We start from the raw sequence: 25,147 nt of genomic DNA, 5'->3' as shown, positions 1-25,147 counted from the left end.
GAGACTGTCCTTTCTCTGTTCTGTGTTTCTGGCACTTTTGTTGAAAATAAGTTGGCTGTAAGTATGTGAATTTATTTCTGTGTTCTCTATTCTGTTCCATGGGTTTGTATGTCTATTTTTATGCCAATACCATGCTGTTTTGGTTACTGTAGCTTTATAGTATATTTTTAGGTTAGGTAGTGTGATGCTTCCAGCTTTGTACTTTTTGCTCAAGGTTTCTTTGGCTATTTTGGGGTCTTTTATGTTTGCACACAAATTTCAAGATTGTTCTTTCTATTTTTGTGAAGAATGTCCTTGGTATTTTGACAGGAATTGCATTGTATCTGTAAATTCATTTGTACAGTATGGATGGTTTAACAATATTAATCCTTCCAAGCCATGAGCATGGGATATCTTTACATTTATTTGTGTCCTTTTCCATTTCTTTCATCAATGTTTTATAATTTTGAATGTAGACATTTCACCTCCTTGGTTAAATTTATTCTAAGGGGTTTTTTGTAGCTATTGTAAATGGGATTGTTTCCTTGATTATTTTCAGATAGTTTACTATTAGTATATAAAAACACTAGAAATTTTTATTTGTTGATTTTGAATCCTGTAACTTGACTGAATTTGTTTGTTCTAATGATTTTTTTAGTAAAGTTTTAGGGTTTTCTATATATGAGATCATGTCATCTGCAAATAAGGACCGTTTAACTTCTTCCTTTCCAATTTGGATGCCCTTTATATGATTCTCTTAACTAATTGCCCTGGCTAGGACTTACAGTACTATATTCAATAAAAGTGGTGAACATAGATATCCTTGTCTGGTTCCAGATCTTAGAGGAAAAACTTTGAACTATTTCCTGTTCAGTATGATATTAACTGTGGATTTGTCATATATGGCCTTTATAGTACTGAGGTCTTCTAAACCTAATTATTTATGAGTTTTTATCATGAACGGATGTCGAATTTTGTCAAATGCTTTTTCTACATCTACTGTCTTTCTTATAGTAGCCATTTTAATTGGGGTGAGATGAAATCTCATTGTGATTTTGGTTTGGATTTCCCTGAAGATTAGTGATGTTCAGCATATAGTTTTTGTCCTTCATTCTGTTCATGTGATGTATTACATTTATTAATTTGCATATGTTGAACCATCCTTGCGTCTATAGGATGAAACTTAATCATGGTGAACAATCTTTTTGATGTGCTGTTGAACTTTGTTTGCTAGTGTATTGTTAAGGATTTTTATATACATGTTCTTCAGGGATATTAGCCTGTAGTTCCCTTTTTCTCTTGTGTCCTTGTCTGCTTTTGGGGGTTACATCAAACTGAAAAGCTTCTACACAGCAAAGGAAACAATCAACAGAATAAAAAGACAACATACAGAGTGAGAGAAAATATTTGCAAATTCTTTATCTGGCAAGGGATTAATATTCAGAATATGTAAGGAACTCTAGACAACTCAACAACAAAAAAAGTTTAATATTTAAAAATGGACAAAAGATTAAAAAAAAGAACAAGATAAAATTCTTTGTAGGAACATGGATGGAGCTGGAGGCCATTATCCTTAGCAAACTGATGCAGGAACAGAAAACCAACACTGCATGTTCTCACCTATAACTGGGAGCTAAATGATGAGAACACCTGGACACACAGCGGGGAACAAAAGACACTGGGGCCTTGTGGAGGGCAGAGGGCAGGAGGAGGAAGAAGAACAGGAAAATAACTATTGAGTACTAGGCTTAATACCCGGCTGATGAAATAATTTGTACAACAAACCACCATGACACAAGCTTACCTATGTAACAAACCTGCATGTGTGCCCCTGAACTTAAAATTAATTAGTTAATTAATAAAGCCAAAAGACCCAAATAGACATTTCTCAAAAGAAGTCATACCAATGGACATCCTGTATATGAAAAATGTTCAACATCACTAATCTTCAGAGGAATGCAAACCAAAACCAAAATGAGATGTCACCTTACCTCTGTTAGAATGGATACTATCAAAAAGACAAAAAAAAAAAATGCTGGTGCAGATGTGGAGAAGAGGGAATTCTTATACACTGTTGATGGGAATGTAAATTAGTATAGCCATTATGGAAAACATCATAGATGTTCCTCAAAAATTTAAAAATAGAACTACCATATGATCCAGCAATCCTACTACTGGGTATATATGCAAAGGAAATGAAAACAGTACCTCAAAGTGATATCTGCACTCCCATATTTACCACAGTACTATTCACAATATCCAAGATGTAGAATCAGCCTAAGTGTTCATCAACAGATGAACAGATGAAGGAAATTTGGATATATGTACAGTGGAATACTTTTCCACCATAAAATACAAAACGAATGAGGCTGGGCATGGTGATTCACGACTATAATCCCAGCACTTTGAGAGGCTGAGGTGGGTGGATTGCTTGACCCTGGGAATTTGAGACTAGCCTGGGCAACATGGGGAAACCCTGTATCTACCAAAAAAAAAAAAAAAAAAAATTCTAGTCAGGTGTGATGGCACACACATGTAGTTCCAGCTACCCAGGAGGCTGAGATGGAAGGATAACTTGAGCTCAGGAGTCAGAGGCTGCAGTGAGCCAGGATCACACCACTGTACTCCAGCCTGGATGCCAAAGCAAGACCAACCCTGTCTCAAAAAAAAAAAAGAGAGAAATCCTGTTATTTGCAGCAACATGGATGAACCTGGAGATCATTATGTTAAATGAAGTAAGCCAAGTACAGAAAGACAAATACTGTGTTATCTCATTTATATGTAGAATCTAAAAAGTTGATCTCACAGAAGTAGAGAGTAGAATAGTGGCTACCAGAGACTGGGGAAGGGAGTGGGGAGAGGAAGATAGGGAGAGCTAGGTCAACAGGCACAGTTATACTTAGATAGGAGGAATGAGTTCTGGTATTCTGTTGCACAGTAGGGTAACTATATGTACTTTATATTTCAAAATAGCTAGGAGAAGGGATTTTGAATGTCCTGACCACAGAGAAATGATAAATGTAAGAAGTGATGGATATGCTAAATACTCTGATTTGATTTTTGTACAATGTATACATGTATCCAAAAAATCACAGTGTTCCTCCTAAATATGTACAATTATTATGTGTCAATGAAAAAATTTGAAAAGCATGATTCATAAAATGAAAAATGAATAAATCAAAGTGAAAAATTTTGCTCTGCAAAAGATCTTGTTAAGAAGATGAAAAGAAAAGCTAGATATTGAGGGAAAATATTTTCAAGCCACATATTTGGCAAAAGACTATTATCTAGACTATGAGGAACCATCAAAATTCAGTAAAAATAATCTGAATCAAAAATACTCAAATGACATGAATAGATATTTCACCAAAGAGTGTGTACACATGGTAAATAATCACATAAAATATATTCAACATTATTAGTCATTAGGGAAATGCAAATTAAAATCATGAGGAGATATCACTGCACACTTATCAGCATGACTAAAATAAAAACTAGTGACAAAATCAAATGTTGGTAAGGAAGCAGAGAAATAGGATCAATGATACATTGCTGGAGGGAAGGTGAAATAGTACAGGCACTCTAGAATAAGGCAGTTTCTCTAAAAACTGACCGTGCAACCACCCTATGGCCCAGGAATTACACTCCCGGCCATTTATCTCAGAGAAATGAAGACACATTCACACAGAAACCTGTACTGGAATATTGATACAGCTTTATTTGTAGTAATCAAAATCTGGAAACATCCCAGATATTCTTCAGCAAAAGAATAACTAAACAAACTGTGGTCCATCCATACCATGGAATGCTACCCAGTAATAAAAGGAACAAACTATTGATACATGTAACCATGATACCGTGTGAGACCTGGAAGAATCTCCAGAGAATTATTGTGAGTGGAAACAAAAGATCACAAAAGGTTTCATATTGTGTGATTCCATTCATAGAACATTCTTAAAATGATGAAATTTTAGAAATGGAGACCATATCAATGGTTGCCAAAAGGTTAAGGGGGGCTTGGGAGCTACTTGAGAGGTCCTTATAGTGATGGAAACGCTCTGTATCCTAAGTTTATCGATGTTAGTATGGGGCCATGATATTGTACCCTAGTGGGCAAGATATTACCATTAGGAAAACAGGGAAAGGTAAACAGGATTTCTCTGTATTATTTCTTTTTGAGACAGTGTCTCTCTCTGTCACCCAGGCTGGAGTGCAATGGTGCGATCTCAGCTCATTGCAACTTCCACCTCCCAGATTCAAGCATTCTTGTGCCTCAGCCTCCTGAGGAGCTGGGATTACAGGTGTACACCACCACACCCAGTTAATTTTTGTATTTTTAATAGAGATGGGGTTTTGCCGTGTTGGCCAGGCTGGTCTCGAACTCCTGGCCTCAAGTGATCTGCCCACCTCAGCCTCCCAAAGTTCTGGGGCTACAGGCATGAGCCACTGCACACAGCACCCTATATTACTTCTTATAACTGCATGTGAATCTACAATAATCTTAAAGTAAAAATTTTAATTTAAAAAAAAGCCATGTAAAATGTCATGTTGAGGGTTGTTAATTTAATGATGAGAATGCATAAATCATCTGAGTTCGTATAACATGCTCTATCTTCAAACTCTTCAACCCTCATTCTTTTACTGACAACACTATGGTAGGTGGGTGGGCAGATGCTTTTATACTGTGCACTGACAATTTTTCAAGAGAAAGCACAGTGCCAAAAGTCTAGGCAGACCTGCCATGCATTGGTGGTTAACCCATATTTCAAGGGAAAGCCCCAATTTCCCCAGTCACCACCGAGTAACATCTCATATTCTTTCTTATCTTCAGGAAAGCCACTAGTGAAAACGTCACGAATGACCATGGTCAACATGGAGAAGCCTGCAGTCACAGTCGACATAGGAAGCACCATCAAAACAGTGCAGGGAGTGAATGTGACAATTAACTGCCAGGTTGCAGGTGAGAAATCCATTCGTGTATTTATTCACATGTTAATGGAGCCCTGTGCTAGGTTGGGGATACAAAGACAAATTAGACACAAATTCTGCTCTCAGGGATGTAGCGCTAGTAGGAAAGCCAAAACATGAACCTCAGTCACTCCGAAAGTAGAAAGTGCTACAGAAATTTAGAGGCGAAAAGATTAATCCTGACTGGGACAGATAGGTAAAATTGGTCTTTTTCTGTGTATGTTTTTCTTTAATCTTAGCCTACCATACAAATAGAATGTGAACATGCGAAGATAGGGGCAGGGAGTTCCAAGTGAACAAAGGGGAGTGATGAAATTCATGGAAGTAGAAAATATTCTAGGCTGTAGAGAGAACAGTGTGAGCTTTAGTCTGGGCGGAGCCCAGAGGGCAGAAATGCAGGTGGAAGTGATGTTAAGGAGCCATGCTTCCAGAAGAGAAAGCCGCCAGCAGTTCAGAGAATGGATTGAAGAAAGGCCAGGTAAAACCCATCCCTGTAGTTGAGGAGAGGTCACGGAGGCCTGAACTCAGGGCAGTGGGGATGGGAAGGTAAAGACTGGATAGACATGAGAAAGACGGCAAGAGGTAAGGCCAACAGGAACCTGGAACTTGCTCGAATCAGAAGTGGGCAGGAGTCATTAGAGAAGATAGCCAATGGAATTCTGGTACAGGCATTGCCTTCAGGTAGGCCTGGCACACTCAGAGACCAACAGGGTCCAGGAAGGCGCAGGGAAGCGAGGAGTAGCAGACAATAGGGGATGCTAATATGCTCTGTATAAAAATATTTACCTTCAATTAGAAGACAGAAAACACCAACATAGAGCAGAACGCGGCCCAGCTACTATTTTTCCCTTCTTGTGTACCAGTCATTTGTGATGTGTACCCCCTAGGGGTTTCACTGCCCCAAAGGCATGAAGAAATCAATGGTTCTTGTGCCTTTGGGCAGCTAGTCTTCTGATTGCTGTCCTCATCAGATATACCCCAGTGTCGCATGGCCACATCAGACCTAGGTTCCTTGATCATACCCTGTCTGCAGAGTAGACAGGCAGTGGCACCCCCTGCTTTGATGGTTTCTTCATCTTAGATCTTCATCATCTGAAGATTTACCTCAATTTGTATTTATAAGACCAGAAAAGCCATTTGAGAGTAAGTAAAAGGAATATCTTAACCTAGGACTTGCTGTTTCCCAATAATAGCCAAGTCCGACTTTCTCTGAAATATTCTGATAGCTCCAGGAAATCTGAAACATGGACAGGCCTGATGGCTCACGTCTGTAATCCCAGCACTTTGGGAAGCTGAGGTGGGTGGATCACTTGAGCCCTGGAGTTCAAGACCAGCCTGGGCAACATGGTAAAACTTTGTCTCTACAAAAAATACAAAAATTATCCAGGTGTGGTGGTGCATGCCTGGAGTCTCAGCTACTAGGGATGCTGAGATGAGAGGATCGTTTGAACCCAGGAGATCAAGGCTGCAGTGAGCCATGAGCATACCACAGCACTCCAGCCTAGATGACAGAGTGAGACCCTATCTCAAAAAAAAAAAAAAAATAGGGTATCTGAAATATAAATCTATCTTTGTAAATTTGCATTAGCTTCTCCTTTGTAAAGTTTCTCATGGCCTTTGTGATGCTTCCCTTCCAGCCTCATCAGTAAAATCTAGAACCAGGTCCCTTCAGCCCCTGTATTCCTAGATAGGGAGTAAAACAGAACTCCTAACAGGGAGTAGCATGAATAAGCTACCCCTTGGTGCAGGGATTAATGGTGCCAGTAAGGCCCTTTCAGCAGAACAGTCACCCCATACACACACCTGATCACTATGGACACATACTTTGGCGATGAACACTGGTGATACAATGGACCACGTTGTGTATCTTCTTTAGAGGTGGAACTGGTAGGAGTAAAAGAAAAGGGGAGGGGCTGGCACGGGGGCTCACACCTGTAATCCCAGTACTTTGGGAGGGTGAGGCGAGTGGATTTCCTGAGACCAGGAGTTCCAGACCAGCCCAGCCAACATGGCGAAACCTCTTCTCTACTAAAAATACAAAAATTAGCTAGGGATGGTGGCAAGTGTCTGCCATCCCAGCTACTCGGGAGGCTGAGGCACAAGAGTCACTTGAACCTAGGAGGTGGAGGTTGCAGTGAGCTGAGATCACGCCGCTGCAAACCAGCCTGAGCAACAGAGCAAGACTCTGTCTCAAACAAAAACCGAATAGGAGAGGAAAGGACAGCAAAACAAAGAAATGGGCATTTAAAGGAGATTGAGAGCACCAGAATCCAGTTGAAGAAATATTTACGTTGGGGAGCCTAGGACATTAAAACGAGCTTTGGCCACTTTTCCGTGCTGCCTAGGGCCCTCTCTCTGGGACTTCATCCAGAGGCTCACTTGATAACCTTATAGTGAGAGCCTAGATGGTTATACCTAGTTTTCCCCGGCTGTGACATTGCAGTCTATTTTTGTTTTTGCCCATAAAACCATCTGTATTAATGCTGATTAACTAAAATAAATCTTTGTATATTTGTCATTATTCCTTTTGTTAAACAAGACACTTACTCAAAGTAGGTGGGAAAGAGCCTGCTTTTACTTACACAGTGAATTTGCTGGACAAGGAAATCATCCGTGAGCTGAGTCTCCAGCTAAAACACTGACAGCTATAATGCTAAGTGGCAGAGGACTACTTTCACTTTGCTGCTGTAAGTGGTTCTTATGGCTCTCTCCTTCCTCTTGGTCATCTCTAGCCCATTTCTAGTCAGGCAGTTTAGTGTCCTCCTGGTTGCTTAGGTAGAATTCCGTAAGCACCAATAACACAGCCAGTAGCTGATACTGTAGCTTGAGAATTTGCAACCCAGCCTCTGGTAATAGACGGGGAAGTGGGTCTCCATAAGGGCCTGCTTAAAGAAGTGTTTTATGTCAGATTCATTCATGTTATTCACTTGGCAGTTTTTTATGGAGTATTTAATCCAGGTTAGATCAGCTGTCTCCTAATCTAAGGAGCCACAGGTAAAGTACAACTTTCAGGAAGCTCACAGTCTAGGAAGGAGAAAAGTTATGAAATACATAATGATAATATAATGCAATATGTAGATACAGTTGTTGTTTTCTTATTATAAAATATTAGAGTATTAAAGAAGTTTTAGAAAACAGAAAAATTTAAAAGAGATCAAAAAGGAAAGAAAACAGCTTGTTCAAAGTCCTTCTCTGCAAACTCAACCATAGCTGACATTTTAGTGTATTTACTTAACCATCACCTTTTATCCTGCTTTATTTTCTCTCAGTAATAAACGTTTGCCTGTGTCATAAGCATAATTTTAATGGCTATATAATAGCCTTTTTACCTAGACTGACTTACATGTTTAAGTTGTTAGCAATTTTTTATTAAACAGCTTCTTGCACACATGTGCTTTCAGCTTATAGAATACAGCCTCACACATTCTTCCCAACCCTGAAGCCTCAAAAGCATCAGGCAATGAATATGATGGGCTTTTTCTGGAAAACTGACCTGATTCACTGTATCACTCCCATACTGATTTTCCATTTTTCTCTGAAGAGGTCAGAAAACTGAGTCAGTGATAAAGGATCAGGGAAGGAAGCAGTGTTTCAGTAAATGGGAACAGTATGTGCAAAGGGCCTGAGGTAGAAAGAGCATGTTGCATTTAAAGAAGTAAAAACTGGCTGGTGGTGTGGCTATAATATTGAGAGCAGAGAAGAAAGTAGCATATGAGGCTAAGAAGGTGGGGGTAGGCAGGGCCTAGATCTTACCTGTTCTCATGGATTATGGTACAGTTTAGGTTTTTCTCCTAAAAGCAAAGGAAGTATTTGAAGGACTTACTTAGGAGATAAAATTAGCAGGACTAGGGATGCAGAAATAAACAGTTCAGGAGTCAGTGATGGGTGGTGTATTATGATAGGTTAGACACTGGTGTCAAGTAGACCCCCAAATGTATAATGGCTCAAATAAAATAGAAGTCTTATTTTGCTTACCTAGGAGCCCAAAAAGTACACCTGATCATCTGGAGAGGATCTGTCATTCAGGGTCACATGATGCTGGTGGCTCTGTCATCTTGAACACATGCCTTCCAGTGTCTCCCTAGGGGTTACCTCTATCCTATCAACCAGGAGAGGGGAAAACAGAATATGGGGGATGGTTGGGAAGGCTTTTACAAGCCACACCTGGAAGGAGCACACATTAAGACTTTTCACATTTTTTTAGTCACATGGCCACACACAACTACAAAGGATACCAGGGAAGGTGGCCTCACTGGGTACTCAGGAAAAAGGGAAACCAGTTTTGTGAACAACTGTCATTGTCTGCCACAGTCAGTATGGAGAAACATGGAAGGCTGAAAACCTTCTTTCCAAACTGCCATCATTCCTTAGAATAATTTACAAGGCTGACAGTTGAGTTACTGTATGCTTTCTCTTTCCTTTCCCTGAGCCACCCTACCTCCACACCTCCTAGGAAGCTTCTAGAACTTATAATGTAAAGGTGCACCATTGAGTGGACACCCCACCTTGAGATGTTGACACACTACCATGGTGCAGGCACCCTTCCAAATATCATAAGGGAGCCAGTTAACAAGAATACCCTGTCTGGGATTTTTTTAAAGAATATTATAGCGTCACCCTACCTGGCAGCTCCGTGGACATCAAAGGCACTGGACCTTATAATCATATCGAGTTACCGCCGATTATGACTAAGCTCATTTATTGATCCTTTGAAGCAGCAGGGAGAGCACTGGGCTGTTGAAAAGGTATGCCTCAGGGGAAAACACAAACATGAGTTCTTTTCCTTTCCTGTTTTAAGCTACAAATAATACCAGGGAGTTTAGCGTGTGGAGCCTATCCAAGTAGCTGGTCAACAGCAACATAATTCTTGGATTTTGTTCTGTGGTAGAGCATATTTTCTGTCATTTTCAAGTGTTTCTTTCTGTGGCATTTGCTGTCACACCACAGCAGTCTAGAAAAGATCATCTGTCACAACCTGACCAAGCTTCTCAACAAGAGAGAGCTAACAAAGCCCGAACACATGGATTCTGGGACCTCTCTCCTGATGACACCTTGGTGTTACAACCACAGCAGAAACATTAATTCTGAAAGCAGAAAGGAATTAAGGGTTGGACAGTTCAGAAAGAGTAAAGCAGCAGTTCAGATTTTCTCTCAAGGGTCAAGCTAGTGTATAATGGCAGGCGGTGTACACTTGTTAAGATGAGGACTGTTGGCATTAAAGGTATTTCAGTTTGAATCCCCACCCTGGCACTGGTGGGTTACTGAGTGGCTGTAGGGTAGAGAATTGGGGAACTCTGTCCCCATGTCGTTGTTCAGGCATCCAAACGAATGTGACCTTAAGCAAATTTCTTAATCTCTATGAGACCCTTTTTCTCATTTATAAAATGGAGTTAATAAATAGTACCTGCTTCACAGGATCATTGTGAAAAATAAGTGATTGTGTTTATGAAATGTTTGGCATATGGTAAATGTTCAGTCAATGTTATTTCTCTCTTTAATGCACTCAGGACATTTTGGCAGGCTTGGTGCACTCTGAGTTGAGGTATTCTGAACATCAGTATTAGGCATATGTATCTGGTACCTTTTCAAGGGACTCTGTGGAACATTCAAGGGCTGGTGAAGTTTTCTAAAGCATCATTGTCATTTCTTGAGAGAAAAAGAAAAAAAAACCTCTAACACCTCAACTGTTTTTTTCTCTTTCCTCATTCTACATGTGTAATGTTAGAGCCAGTTGTGGAAGGACTGGCTGTCCCTCCGAGGTGTCTTCATAATATCATTCTCTGCCTAAGGCCCACAGTTCCAGGTAGGAAGTCCTCAAAATGTGGCACCAGCAACAACACCTACCTCGGCAAACTCATAATGCAGATCTGTGCTTAAATGAGAGCTGTGCTTGAATGACAGGTTTGCTAGTAGATTAAAGAATGATTCCAACTTAATTTCTCCTCCCTTGGGACTGCTGTCACGTCCACGGTTCCAGGTTTACAGAGACTGGAGTTTTCTTCCTCCACCCTGCTATTCTGAACATTTCTATTTCTCCCATGAAACCCCCTGCTGTCACAGAATTCAGCCCTTTTATTTTATACCCAGTCCTGTCCTCTCAAAACGAGCACAATTTTAGAGTGGCGTGAGACAGACAGTCATAAAGGGAAGAAGCTTGCAAGCAATTCTTGGGGGAGTGAGAAACAGCTCCCAGGTCTCTCTTCATCCCTGGGTTCTCTCCCTTCTCCCTCTGTTCCTCCCTCCCTCTAATGCTCTGTCACTCTCACTCTCATTTTCTCTCCCCCTGATTCTCTGTGTTTGTGACCCACAGCCCTCCTCTAAGGAAGATGCAGGCAGTAAGTGCTGCGTGTGAGCAATGTGAGTGAAAGAGGATGAATACTGGTAGAAAATGGTTTGCAGGGCCAGCATGGTGGCTCACATCTGTAATCTCAACCCTTTGGGAGGCTGAGACAGGTGGATCATCTGCTGTCAGGAGTTCGAGACCAGCCTGACCAACGTGGTGACACCCCATCTCCACTAAAAATACAAAAATTAGCCGGGCATGGTGGCGCATGCCTGTAATTCCATCTAACTCAGAAGGCTGAGGCAAGAGAATCACTGGAACCCAGGAGGCGGAGGCTGCACTAAACCGAGATCATGCCACTGTACTCCAGCCTGAGTGACAGAGGGGAGACTCCGTCTCAAAAAAAAAAAAAAAAAAAAAAAGAAAGAAAAAGGGTTTGTGGGACCTCATTTTTCCTTGTGCTTTCAGGAGAAAAATAACTGGAGGTGCTTTTCTTCAACTTATTTTTGAGCCCTTCTCCTGAATGCTGTGGATTTTTTTTAATGCAAAAATATTAAGCTCAGGGTCCAAATTCCAAGCTGGCATGGACAGGCATCCTGATGCTCTTGCTCTCCCTAGTGGTGCTGCGATGAAAAATCAGCTGTTCTGCCCCTCACCTGTGTCTTTTCTCCAGGTATCTTTAGTGATGATGCCAACCTGGCCCCTCCCATGCACTTGAGCATCAAGTATCCTACATTAGAGCCAGATTAGCGTGTGCCTCTCTCTGATGTGACAAAGCTGTGGTATCCCCCCAAGTCTCCACCTGCTTTTGGTAGCCCTGCCTCTTTCTCCTGCCACTTTCAAGGACAAGTAACAGATAAATAAGCAGCCCCTTGAAGATTCTACATCCTCAACACTAGGCTAGCCATTAAGGGCAAACTGCCCTTGCCCCAAAGGCAAAAGCCAGCCCCATCTTAGGGAAAACACTAGACCACTATACTAAAGGTCTTGCTCCTTGGTCATTCTTGGCTTTGACCTCATTTCCCAGGACTTGACGCTTTTTTTTTTTTGAGAATCTTGCTGTGTCACCCAGGCTGGAGTACAGTGGTGTAATCTCAGCTCACTGTTACCTCCACCTCCAGGGTTCAAGTGATTCCCCTGCCTCATCCTCCTGAGTAGCTGGGATTACAGGCACGTACCACCACGCCCGGCTAATTTTTGTGTTTTTAGTAAAGATGGGGTTTCACCATGATGGTCAGGCTGGCCTCAAGCTCCTGACCTCATGATCTACACACCTCAGCCTCCCAAAGTGCTGAGATTACAGGCATGAGCCACTGCATCCAGCCAGTACTTGACACTTTAAGTATGCTCTGGATACATGCCAGCAAGTTCTACAGGTAAACTGTGAGCTGGGCAGCAGGCTGAGGTGTGTAGGGGAGGGAGCTTCCTGCTCCCTAGAGACCTGTGAAGCAGTGCCATAGACTTTGAATCTCTCAACACACTCAGAGCCCAGCCTCCTATAGGGTCCTCCTAAAATAGCATCTAGGAAGGCTTGCCCTAAATTCCCAGGGCCTGTTTACCAGCATGTTAACCGCAAGGAAACTTCCTGAGGAATTCACACTGTCCCTAGAACATGGTTTCCAAAGAGAGAACCCATCCCAAGTCAGCAGACGATCTCCCCAGCTCTCTCGCAGAAAATCAGCTTGGATTGTGGAAAGAGTTGAGCACTTTCCGTTTGTCCTTTGCCTGTGGTTCTGCTGATACTACCATTTCATGTTTTCTTGTTCTGAAAAGATATGTAGGCTTCCAAAAATACAGGCATGTTTTCTACATAGAGTGTCAAGAGCACTTTCCGTTTGTCCTTTGCCTGTGGTTCTACTAATACTACCATTTCATGTTTTCTTGTTCTGAAAAGATATGTAGGCCTCCAAAAATACAGGCATGTTTTCTACATAGAGTGTCAACTCCAGTAAGAATCTAGCAGCTTCCATTTGTCTAGTTCATACATATATTTTAACATAGTACAGCTTTTCACTTCTTATTAAACTATGATATCTTTACAGAAAAGTACACATAGCATAAAGGTACCAAGTGAACACTCTCCACCAGACCAGCCCCAGGTCAAGACACACAGCATCACCAGTGGCCAAGCCCCTTGTCCCCTTTCTGAGTCACAACCCCTCCTCATTCATTCCACTGACTACTAACAGCATAGATTAACGTTACCAGGTTTCATTTCTTTACTTATGGAAATGAAATAATATAGTATGTACTTTTGTGTCTGGCATCACTTACTCAACATGATACTTGTTTCATGTAGTTTCATTTTCACTGGTGTATACATTTGGTTCTTCTGTTTTTCAAATATGTTTTCTCCAAAGAATTTGGGTACTCTCCTTCCACCTTGGCAAGCCCCCCGTGCCAGCTGCCTGTTTCCTCCTCTTCATACTGGCCTCCTCCTTCCTGCCCCATCGCTGCAAGTTTTAAAAGGCAAAAGATCTGGAGACAACTGAGAGGTCCAGGGCATTATTTAGTTTAGCCAAAGCATGGTAGAAGATGGCCCTGTAGAGCCCCAGGGAAGGGGGATTCAAGAAGCTATGAATGCCTCTGGGCTCACCTGAATGTGTTTGACTGATAAGTTTCTATTTGTTCTTCCTAGGAGTGCCTGAAGCTGAAGTCACTTGGTTCAGGAATAAAAGCAAACTGGGCTCCCCCCACCATCTGCATGAAGGCTCCTTGCTGCTCATCAACGTGTCATCCTCAGATCAGGGCGTGTACTCCTGCAGGGCGGCCAATCTTCACGGAGAGCTGACTGAGAGCACCCAGCTGCTGATCCTAGGTAAACACCTCAAAGCTGGCTGCCTTTGGTGTGCCCTGTTGGAGGTGACTCTCTAACCCACCCTCTACCTCCTTTGTTTCCTAATCCAATTAAGGACATAAAAGGTAATATCCGTATCCCTTCACTTCTTCCCAATTTAGGGCCTTTCAATAGAACACAGACTTTGAGGCCAGTCAAACAAAAACTTGAACCCTGGCTGTACCATGTACTAACTGTGTGGCCTTGGGCAAGTTACTTCACTCTGCTAAGCCTTAGATACTGGCCTCTATGCGGGGACTCCAGAAACAAGGATTGCAAGATTGAGAGAACAGGGATCTCAAACAGAGATAACAATTAAAACAATTATCGTTAACTCTTCCTGCGTTAAGGACTTCTTTGACAATCAGATAAAAACTATGGATTTCTATTTCTAGAAAAATTCATACATGTAAGATTTTTCCTATAATTCCCGGAAGCCTATGGTCTGGTCCACCTAAAGTCTCCACATGCACCCCTAAACATAAGAATTGCTGATTAAAGAGTCTGGCATGGCTCCTGGTATAAAATGGGTGCTTAAAAATAACAGTTGCTGGGACACCGTCCACCACCTGATTATTGCCCAGTTCTGGACTCAGCCAAGTTGCAAGCCATAATCCTTTTTGTCCCCTGGACTAGGGATACCCTGCTGCACTCTAATAATTATGTTCTTTCCCACCTAGAGAAGGATGTCATTCTAAGGAAAAAAAGGAAAGATGTAAGAAATAATAATTACATGCCACACATACATATATACACATACATTACAGACCTCCTTGGGGAAAAACAGTTAAATCTTACACTTCGGTTTTCACACCCAGAGTTGAAGATACATCATCACATAGGTTCTCTAGACCCTGCCCACTCAGATTTCAGAGAGACCCAAACGGGTTTTCATCTCACTGGTGGCTGCATAAACCTCCAACCATCTTAGGAAGCCACAGAAAATTGGCTCAGAGAAAGATGTCATTTGTTTTGCCTTGGTTTTCATCCAGCTGAGCTGCTAGTCTGGAGCCCAGAGCCCAGGGAATATTGCCCCACACTGAATTATGGTGCTTAGCAATGAGCATTTTCTTCCCTAATAACCCTTCCCTGTTGCCTCTGCTAACACAGATGAAAGTCTAAGATGTATGGCTGCTACTGTGGCTTTGCCAGTGAAGTGTGTATGTTTTGTAGGCAGCTTCTTACTGCATTCCAACTCTAATACACTGTAACAGCAGACATGGGGTTCAAAGAGCAAAAAGTCTTCCCCATTTTCCTGAAACTTAATGGGGAAAAAAAATCACTGTTAAGACTCTTAAGTTTAAGGTTTTTCTTGATCACAGTTCTTGGTTTTATTAATGAAAGTTTGTTAGCTTTTAATAGGTACTTGATGAACATCAAAGCATATCTCTTAATCAGCAAAAATGTAGCTTAATTTTTAAAGGGGGCATTTTGTGGATAAAGCTGAGATTTCACCCCAAGTTCTGTGACTTAATCTGCACCATGAGGACTTGAAGTGTGATAAGACTTTTATCCATGTATTCATATAGTCCATCGGACAGATATTCATCAAGTGTTGCCATTTAATGTTGCTGACATTAAGTTCCATGTCAGCTGGACACTGGTAAAGTTTTAGGAGAAATCTAAGTGCTGGCCTCTATACCTGGAGAACTGACAGTTTTCCTGGGAAGAGCAAGTGGACATGCACTAAAGAGGAAAAATACTGTCGAAGCTGTAAGGACATGAGGAGGGACCAATATTTGGTCCAAAAAGAGCTGATTGTTTTGAAGATGGAAAGTAGCCTCCCCTTTTTGCTCTTAGTAAATAAGCAAAGGTTTCTTGAGTTTCAAGAGGAAATATTGAGGAGGAGAGAAAGACGCTTTGAGTAAACTGCCACCATCAGTTCCTAAAATCATGGTATTCCAGAGTAGAAAGAGATCTTGGAAAGGAACCTCATTTTATAGATGAGAGAACCAAGCCTCTGAGGATTTAAATGACCCAATTAGTCAATGACAGAGCCGTGGCTCACATTGAGGGTTCCTGAACCCAGGCATGCTGTTTTCCTCTATGCCATATGAAAAGGGGTTTTTTAAAGTATATTTCATATATATATATATACATACACATACATACACACATATGTAATCTCAAGTTCATCATTTTCTCTATATAATGGTCTTTGTCCGCCAAAGCCAGAAAGACTGAAGGTATGTTTCTCAAGTAGAATCAGGCACCATCATGACTTATTAATTCACCATCCCTAACAAGTGCCTAGCAAGGTGCCAGGCACATAGTAGGGCCCTTGCAGAATGCTGCTGAAGTGACCATCCCTTTCAAGAGCAATACTCCCGCTGCTGCTTCCATTCCAGCAAGTGTTCTAGAGAAAAAGGTGGGAGCTGGCCTTGGGAGTGTAAACTGCAGCTCTTCAGGAGGTGCAGAAAGAGAGGCAAAGGGATCCAGATCTGCCGCTTTTCCAAGAGAAGTTCAGCAGGTGTTTACCTCTTCATTTGTCCAGCAGAAATGATAACCAAGCCGCTATGTATTTCGCATTTTAGTCACTTTTAGCATTGACTGGGACCTCCAGTGACTTCAGCACTGATTCCTTGTAAGATTCTGAATAACGAAGCATCGCATAGAAACATTCTTCTCCTGCCCTGCTTTATCTAGGTCCTACTCAGGCATAAAAATCCAGACCGCAAAGCAAATTAACTTATCAGTTTCACAACTGTACATTTTGCTTCATGGAAAAAGGGTCCTTTTACCTAAGAAATTCCTGTGGTGTATCTCTGTACGGACAATAACAAAGTGCCTCACTCTAAAGACTTATTAGGACTAAATGAAAAATGGACTGAAATCGATTTAGCACAGAACTTGGCATATAGTAAATACTAAAATTGGCTTTTTAAAAAAGTGTCTTTATGGTATAGTTTAACTTATCTTCAAATTTGTAGGTACCCAATGGTCTAAAGTGAGAAACCCCTGAAATCTGTATGCCTGCTTTTTCTTACCGACTTTATTATTTCAGGCATCAAATACCTGTATTAAGTTTGAAATTTATACTCACCTTGATAGGGAGTCCTCTGTAGGAAAAGTGATGTTAAAAGGCAACAGTAGCAATGCCTACCTTAAGCACATGCACACACATACCCACCTCTTCCTCTTCCCTCGACACAGCCTTGTGTTTTAACCTGCCTGATCTGCCATCTGCCTTCTCACAGATCCCCCTCAAGTCCCCACACAGTTGGAAGACATCAGGGCCTTGCTCGCAGCCACTGGACCAAACCTTCCTTCAGTGCTGACGTCTCCTCTGGGAACACAGCTGGTCCTGGATCCTGGGAATTCTGCTCTCCTTGGTGAGTCCAACCCTTGGAAACATTGGGCAGAAATCCAGGACTGGACAGGATTTATGGATGGGTGACTGCTTGCAGGTGGGAGGGAGGCAGCAGTGAGGGGGCGCTAGCCAACAGGAAATCACTAAATTGCCTACAGAATCCAGACTCACCAGTGGAAACTTGGCTGACTTTCCATATGAGGTGAATGCAGTTGTTAGTCTGGACTCTATGGCTTGTCTAGATTCCAATATGGCTCCTTTCTGAATCCTCTTGGGCTAATGCCATAGTCCAGATCCTTTCAATCAGACTGACTCATGAAACTTTGAGAAAGATACAGCAGTAAAGAACAGCTCCTATTTCTCGTCTCCTCTTGGTAAGCATTCCCCAGTACTCCGCCATGACCCCCTCCCACCTAAACTAGAGCAATAATCAGCTTTTGAGGAGAAAATCAAATATCAGCACCCTCCAAAAGGAAGACTATACCATTTAGGCCAGGCTTCTGTAGATATAGCATAAAGCTAACCCAGATGGACTCCTCAAGGCAAGTGCTGAATTAATTTCACCAAGTACAACCTCATTGTCATTTAGTGTTGGAAACCTTCACCAAGTTACCTTCCACATGGGTAGTGCCCTCTGGTAGCCAGGAGTTATACAAGGGCATTCGAGTCCTTGGATGCCACACCAGCATCATGGAGATGCCAGAAAAGCCTTCACACATGACCTCTGGAGATGGACAAGGTGGAAGAGAAGAATTCTTCTGCCTTCAAAAGACCTGAGGGAAAAAATACAGGTCTATACATGTGCAGGGACAGGGAATATATGAGAAGTTTCTGTACCTGCCTCTTGTGCTGTGAACCTAAGATCTAAAACTCCTCTTTAAAAGAAAACAAAACAAAAAGCCAAGGCCTACAAAGTAGGGAAAATCTTCACAGTAACTCTATGTGATCCCAAATGTTGACAATAATAGCTAGAATTATTCCTGTGGCTCAAGTTTAAAGTGTCTGTATTCCTTTACCCATCAGCTAGCAAGGAACAGGAGGCCAAGGGGATCCTAGTCATAGAGGTGATGACTTAACATGGACACAGGGGCCTGGTATCTTTAGGGTTAGAGCACAGAAACATGACCTTCAGTTTTCATTATCATCTGAAACTCGTAAAGAATCTTCACAGCTTATGAGCATATGGAAAAAATCTTCTGATTTCTCTGTTTTTGAACTTGGGTAAAAATAAGACACAGGAAAAGTAACAGGTAGCCCTATTCTGTTGCCCATGATTTATACAAGTTTGGCACTGAGTTTTTCTATGTCATGTTGATCAAAATTAACAGAAGTTTCAAATTGCATATTGCCTTTGGCTTACAAATAGTAAATTCGTTCCAAATGAGATGTGCATTGTGCACTCCTTTGTTTTAGACTCATCACTAGAGAAATTCTCATAACTGTTCATCATAGCCCGGTCATGAGCAGGGTGTGCAGCAGCTGTTTATTTTCAATTTCAATAACTCTTTTGGGTCACTCAGGTGCCATTTAGCATGCTGGAAAAGTTAACCTGCTCATATTTTTTCATGATAGCTTTACTTTCATTCTCCCTTATTCTGGAATAATATTTTGTTTCATTTTAGCCATGGGCAATAAGAATTTATTGTACTTTATGCTGCTGCATTCCATTGCTAGTTTATGGTGCTTTGTTACCTTAGACTGGTATTTAAATTTAGTAGTTAAGAGACACCTTAAAATCCCAGTCCACATCCAGACTGCTCCATTTGAATGAGACAGTGAGTCAGTATTCATAAAGTCCCTGAATGAACTGCCTGGACCAAATGGACTTGAGTGGTGAATGTCAGTGTCACTCCAGCACTATGGAACTAGGAGACTCACATGGAATTGTGGAAATGAATGAAAGAATGATGTCAAGTATCAGGACTCTGAGAAGCAGGTTATTTGAGACAGTGCCTCACTCTGATGCTTTGGAGCTCAATACTGCAGGATGGGTGGGATCCAAATAGACAGAAAAGAAGAGGAATACGCATTCAAGGAAGATTCCATGAGCCCCAAGATGAAAAATGTGCAACATATGTATCAGATGTCTGTTCAGAAATAGCTGTAAAATGCCACTGCTTTAAGACTGATGACAGGCAGCTATACTGGGATAGAAACTAGGCCATCAAAATGAACAAGCCTCAGCCAGTCCTTGTCCATTCAGATTTGGCTTAGACCCTCACCCCAACAATACTAATGCCCTCCCTCCATCCTGAACTTCCCCAGCTCGTGCCTCATGCTAGTTTGTTATTCCAGTTGCTCCCATTTGGACAGGCTCCCATCCCTGGCTCCTATAGGTGGCCCTTTTAGACCACAGTGTATGCTCTGGGTATGAGAAATAAGCCAGAGAGGCTGGAGAGGAGGTTTTATGTAGGGTTGCTGAGACATTAACACCGTAAATGGCATCAAATTGTGGAGGCCTTGAATACAAAATGAAGGAAGTAGATGTACTATGTGGGGAATGGGAACAAATCGTTAGAGGCTTTTTAAAGAAGAGAATGGCATACTAAAAGTAATGTATGAGAAGCATTAATCTGATGTTCTGTAGGAATAATTGATAGTGGGAGAGATTTGAAGAAACCCTATTTTGAGGATAACAGATATTCTAGACCAAGGTGGAAATATGTGGCGGAGATACTGTTAATCACTCCTCCCACAGCCAAGACATCCCTAATCAGTCATGACCTCCTTTTTCACTCAGCCCAGGCACTGCCTTGGAATTAATTTTAATGTTCTTACCAAGCCTGGTGATAGCTGATGTATACAGAATGAAAGCTGTTCACCAGCCCTATTGTAGCCAGTGAGTGATGAGATGCCAGTGTATGTGTTCACTCCATCTGTGGTCAGCTGGCTGTAACAGTCTTAGAGAACTTCATGGTTCTGTGGCACAGAGACAGTAACTCATAAACCCTGATTTTTATGTTTCACAGCAGTAAGGCAAGAAGGGAGAGTTGGGGTTTTTTAAGCCATGTATCAGAGCTCATTCTTCTTCATTAAGTCTTGAGTGTTGGGATCCCCACTAGGTGAGATTATTCCAGAAATGGCTATTTTGGTTATCAGGCACGCTGGCATTCATTTCACCTCAAGCCACTGCTACAACTATCCAAAAGGAAGGTTGCCTGAGCAACACAGGCGCAGGCCCACCTGGGCCTCGCTTTTCCATAACTGTAAAAATGAAACGTTGGGACTAGCAAGTGCTTGTCGCTCTCACACTCTTGACTATATGGCTTAGACACAGACATGCCCAGTAGGGGCTCGGCCATGCCAGGTGGACCCAACCTAGCTGGACCCATTGTCCTAGGCAAGACAGGTGCTAATTTTTTTAATTGTTATTTGCAGCTATTCCTTTTGCCGGAAAACTAAAACTATACCAGCTGCTCTGGAGGGCAGGGCTGGTGCTCATGCCGTCACTTTTTGGTGGTCCAGACCCAAGCAGTGCCCCACAGGGCTCCAGTTATAGAGCGGCAACATTTCAGGCCTCCCTGCAGCACCAGAACCTTTTTGCAGACTTCTGCTAAATATTTTTTTTGGCCACTAAGACCCAAGACTTCCTAATATTTTTTTTGGCCACTGAGACCAAGACCCAAGACTGTAAGAAATGATATTTCTCACAGCATCATTTATAGGGCATTAGCACTGATATTTTTTGAAAAATAACTTTTATTGGATTTTTTATTATAAGAGCAATATATCTTTATTGTAGAGCAATGAATTAGAAGCAGAAGGAAGACAATAAAAATTGTCTATAATAAAAATATCTATAATCCCAACTCAGAGATAATTAGTTCAAATATCTTCTTCAGAGGCATTAATATGCATACCTTTTGCCTAAAATGAAACATACTCTGTATATTAATCATAACTTTTTTCACTTAATGTCTGTATGTAACAGACAGCTTTCCATGTCTCTAAATAGTCTTGTACAATTCATTTTTAATAACTGCCTTGGTAGGAGGTACTATATCTTATTCAACAAATTCTCTAATGATCTTTTAGGTTCTTTATAATATTTTGCTCTTATATCAAAAATAGACAGGAATATTTTTATTTCTAAGTCCTTGTGTGCATCCCTGTTTACTTAGGATCAATTCCTAAAAGTGGAATTGTTGTGGCAAAGGCATTGTCTATTTTAGGTTTTTGTTGTATGTTGTCAAATTGCCCTTCAGTGAAGTTTTACCTGTTTTATATGCCCACCAGCACTGTGTGAGAGTTCCCATTTCCCCAAAATGTTGCCAAGACTACATATGACCAAGAGTTTTTACATTTACTATTTTAATTGGTGAATATGCAATAGTATAAAATACAGTATGAAAAAATGATATAAATACATTCATAATTTTGTTTATGTTTCTCAGTCATTTATGTTTATGAATTGCCTATTCAAGTCCTTTGATCGTTTTTTGATATTTCTTTTTATTATTATTTTTTTAACTATTAAGTTCAGGGGTGCGTGTGCAGGTTTGTTACATAGGTAAACTTGTGTCATGGGGATTTGTTTTACAGATTAGTTCATCACCCGGGCATAAAGCCTAGTACCCATTAGTTATTTTTCCTGATTGTCTCCCTTCTCCCATCCTCTACCCTCTGAAAGGCCCCATTGTGTGTTTTGTTCCCCTCTATGTGTCCATGTGTTCTCATGATTTGGCTCCCACTTATAAGTGAAAACATGAGGTACTTGGTTTTCTGTTCCTGAATTAGTTTGCTAAAGATGATAGTCTCCAACTGAATCCATGTCCTTGCAAAGGACGTGATCTTATTCTTTTTGACGGCTACACAGTATTCCACGGTGTATATGTAACACATTTTTTTTGTCCAGTCTATCACTGATGAACATTTAGGTTGATTACATGTTTTTGCTATTGTGAATTGTGCTGCATTGAACGTATGTGTGCATGTGCCTTTATAATAGAATGATTTCTATTCCTTTGGGATACCCAATAATGGGATTGCTCGGTTGAATGATATTTCTGTCTTTAGTTCTTTGAGGAATTCCCACAGTCTTTCACAATGGTTGAATAATTTACACTGCCACCAATAGTACATAAGCATTCCTTTTTCTCTGCAACCTGGCCAGCATCTGTTATTATTTGGCTTTTTAATAATAGCCATTCTAATTGGTGTGAGATGGTATCTCATTGCAGTTTTGATTTACATTTCTCTAATAATCAGTGATGTTGAGCTTTTCTTCATGTGATTGTTGGACACATGTATGTCTTTTGAAAAGTGTCTGTTCATGTCCTTTGCCCACTTTTTAATGGGGTTGTGTTTGTAAATCTAAGTTTCTTATAAATATTGGATAGTAGACCTTTGTCAGATGTATACTTTGCAAAAATTTTTTCCCATTCTGTAAGTTGTCTGTTTCCTCTGTTGATAGTTTATTTTGCTGTGCAGAAGCTCTTTAATTAGATACTGTTTGCTGGTTTTTGCTTTTGTTGCAATTGCTTTTTGTGTCATCTTCATGAAATCTTTACCTGGGCCTATGTCCTGAATGGCAATGCTTGTCTTCTAGGGTTTTTATTTTACATTTAAGTCTTCAATCCATGTTGAGTTAGTTTTTGTATATGGAGTAAGGAAGGGGTTCAGTTTTAATCTTCTACATATGGCTAGCCAGTTATCCTGGCACCATTTATTGAATAGGGAATCCTTTCCCCATGGCTTGTTTTTGTAAGGTTTATCGAAGATCAGATGGTTGTAGGTATGTGGTCTTATTTCTGTGTTCTCTATTCTGTTCCATTGGCCTAAGCATCTGTTTTTGTACCAGTACCATGATTTTTGGTTACTGTAGCACTGTAGTATAGTTTGAAGTTGGGTAGCATGATGCCTCCAGCTTTGTTCTTTTTGTTTAGGATTACTTTGGCTATTCCGGCTTTTTTTTTTTTTTCCCTGCTCCATATGAAGTTTTAAATAGTTTTTTCTAGTTCTGTGAAGAATGTCATTGATTGTTTATATATTTTTTTATTGCATTTTAGGTTCTGGGGTACATGTAATGAACATGCAGAATTGTTGCATAAATGCATACATGGCAATGTGGTTTGCTGCCTCTATCCCCATCACCTATATCTGGCATTTCTCCCCATGTTAACCCTCCCCAACACCCTACCCACCACTGTCCATCCCCTAGACGCCCCCCACAGACCTCAGGGTATGATGCTCCCCTCTCCATGTCCATGTGTTCTCATTGTTCAACACTCGCCTATGAGTGAGAACATGTGCTGTTTGATTCTCTGTTCCTGTGTCAGTTTGCTGAGAATGATGGTTTCCAGGCTTATCCATATCCCTACAAAGGACTCAAACTCATCGTTTTTTATGGCTGCATAGTATTCCATCATGTATATGTGCCACATATTCCCTGTCCAGTCTATCATCGATGGGCATTTGGGTTGGTTCCAGGTCTTTGCTATTGTAAACAGTGCTGCAATGAACATACATGTGCATGTGTCCTTATAATAGAACGATTTATAATCCTTTGGGTATATACCGAGTAATGGGATTGCTGGGTCAAATGGAATTTCTATTTCTAGATGCTTGAGGAATTGCCACACTGTCTTCCACAATGGTTGAACTAATTTACACTGCCACCAACAGTGTGAAAGTGTTCCTATTTCTCCACATCCCCTCCAGCATCTGTTGTCTCCAGATTTTTTAATGATTGCCATTCTAACTGGCGCAAGATGGTATCTCAATGTAGTTTTGATTTGCATTTCTCTAATAACCAGTCATGATGAGCATTTTTTTGTGTTTGTTGGCCTCATGGATGTCTTCTTTTGAAAAGTGTCTGTTCATATCCTTTGCCTACTTTTGAATGGGTTTGTTTGTTTTTTTCTTGTAAATCTGTTTTAGTTCTTTGTAGATTTTGGATATGAGTCCTTTGTCAAATGGGTAAGCTGCAAAAATTTTTTCCCATTCTGTTGGTTGCCCGTTCACTCTAATGATTGTTCCTTTTGCTGTGCAGAAGCCCTGGAGTTTAATTAGATCCCATTTGTCTATTTTGGCTTTTGTTGCCAATGCTTTTGGTGTTTTGATCATGAAGTCCTTGCCTATGCCTATGTCCTGAATGGTTTTGCCTAGGTTTTCTTCTAGAGTTTTTATGATGTTAAGTCTTATGTTTAAGTCTTTAATCCATCTGGAGTTAATTTTAGTGTAAGGTGTCAGGAAGGAGTCCAGTTTCTGCTTTCTACACATAGCTAGCCAGTTTTCCAAACACCATTTATTAAACAGGATATCCTTTCCCCATTGCTTGTTTTTGTCAGGTCTGTCAAAGATCAGATGGTTGTAGATGTGTGGCGTTGCCTACAAGGCCTCTGTTCTGTTCCATTGGTCTATATCTCTGTTTTGGTACCAGTACCATGCTGTTTTGATTACTGTAGCCTTCTAGTATAGTTTGAAGTCAGGTAGCGTGATGCCTCCAGCTTTGTTCTTTTTGCTTAGAATTGACTTGGCTATGCGGGCTCTCTTTTGATTCCATATGAAGTTTAAGGTGGCTTTTTCCAGTTTTGTGAAGAAGGTCATTGGTAGCTTGATGGGGATAGCATTGAATCTATAAATTATTTGGGCAGTATGGCCATTTTCACAATATTGATTCTTCCTAACCATGAACATGGAATGTTTCTCCATCTGTTTATGCCCTCTCTTATTTTGTTGAGCAGTGGTTTGTACTTCTCCTTGAAGAGGTCCTTTACATCCTTTGTTAGTTTTATTCCTAAGTATTTTATTCTCTTTGTAGCAATTGTGA

General features: G+C 41.0%; 1 protein-coding gene across 1 annotated transcript in view; it reads left to right on the top strand.

Moving 5' to 3' along the window:
- The window catches only part of ADAMTSL1 (ADAMTS like 1), a 433,007-nt gene that overhangs the window by 340,656 nt on the left and 67,204 nt on the right, over nucleotides 1–25,147 (top strand). The window contains exons 21-23 of the mRNA XM_021675321.2: nucleotides 4,811–4,939; nucleotides 13,869–14,048; nucleotides 17,264–17,398. Of these exons, the coding sequence (XP_021530996.2) occupies nucleotides 4,811–4,939; nucleotides 13,869–14,048; nucleotides 17,264–17,398 (444 nt within the window). The remainder of the gene's footprint in view (nucleotides 1–4,810; nucleotides 4,940–13,868; nucleotides 14,049–17,263; nucleotides 17,399–25,147) is intronic.

Source organism: Aotus nancymaae, unplaced genomic scaffold (assembly GCF_030222135.1).
Source record: "Aotus nancymaae isolate 86718 unplaced genomic scaffold, 86718_ANA_hifiasm-v0.15.2.pri h1tg000003l, whole genome shotgun sequence".
In the NCBI taxonomy this organism is placed as follows: Eukaryota; Metazoa; Chordata; class Mammalia; order Primates; family Aotidae; genus Aotus; species Aotus nancymaae.
The sequence above is the reverse complement of the archived record's forward strand: the minus strand, read 5'-3'. Positions and strand labels throughout refer to the sequence as shown.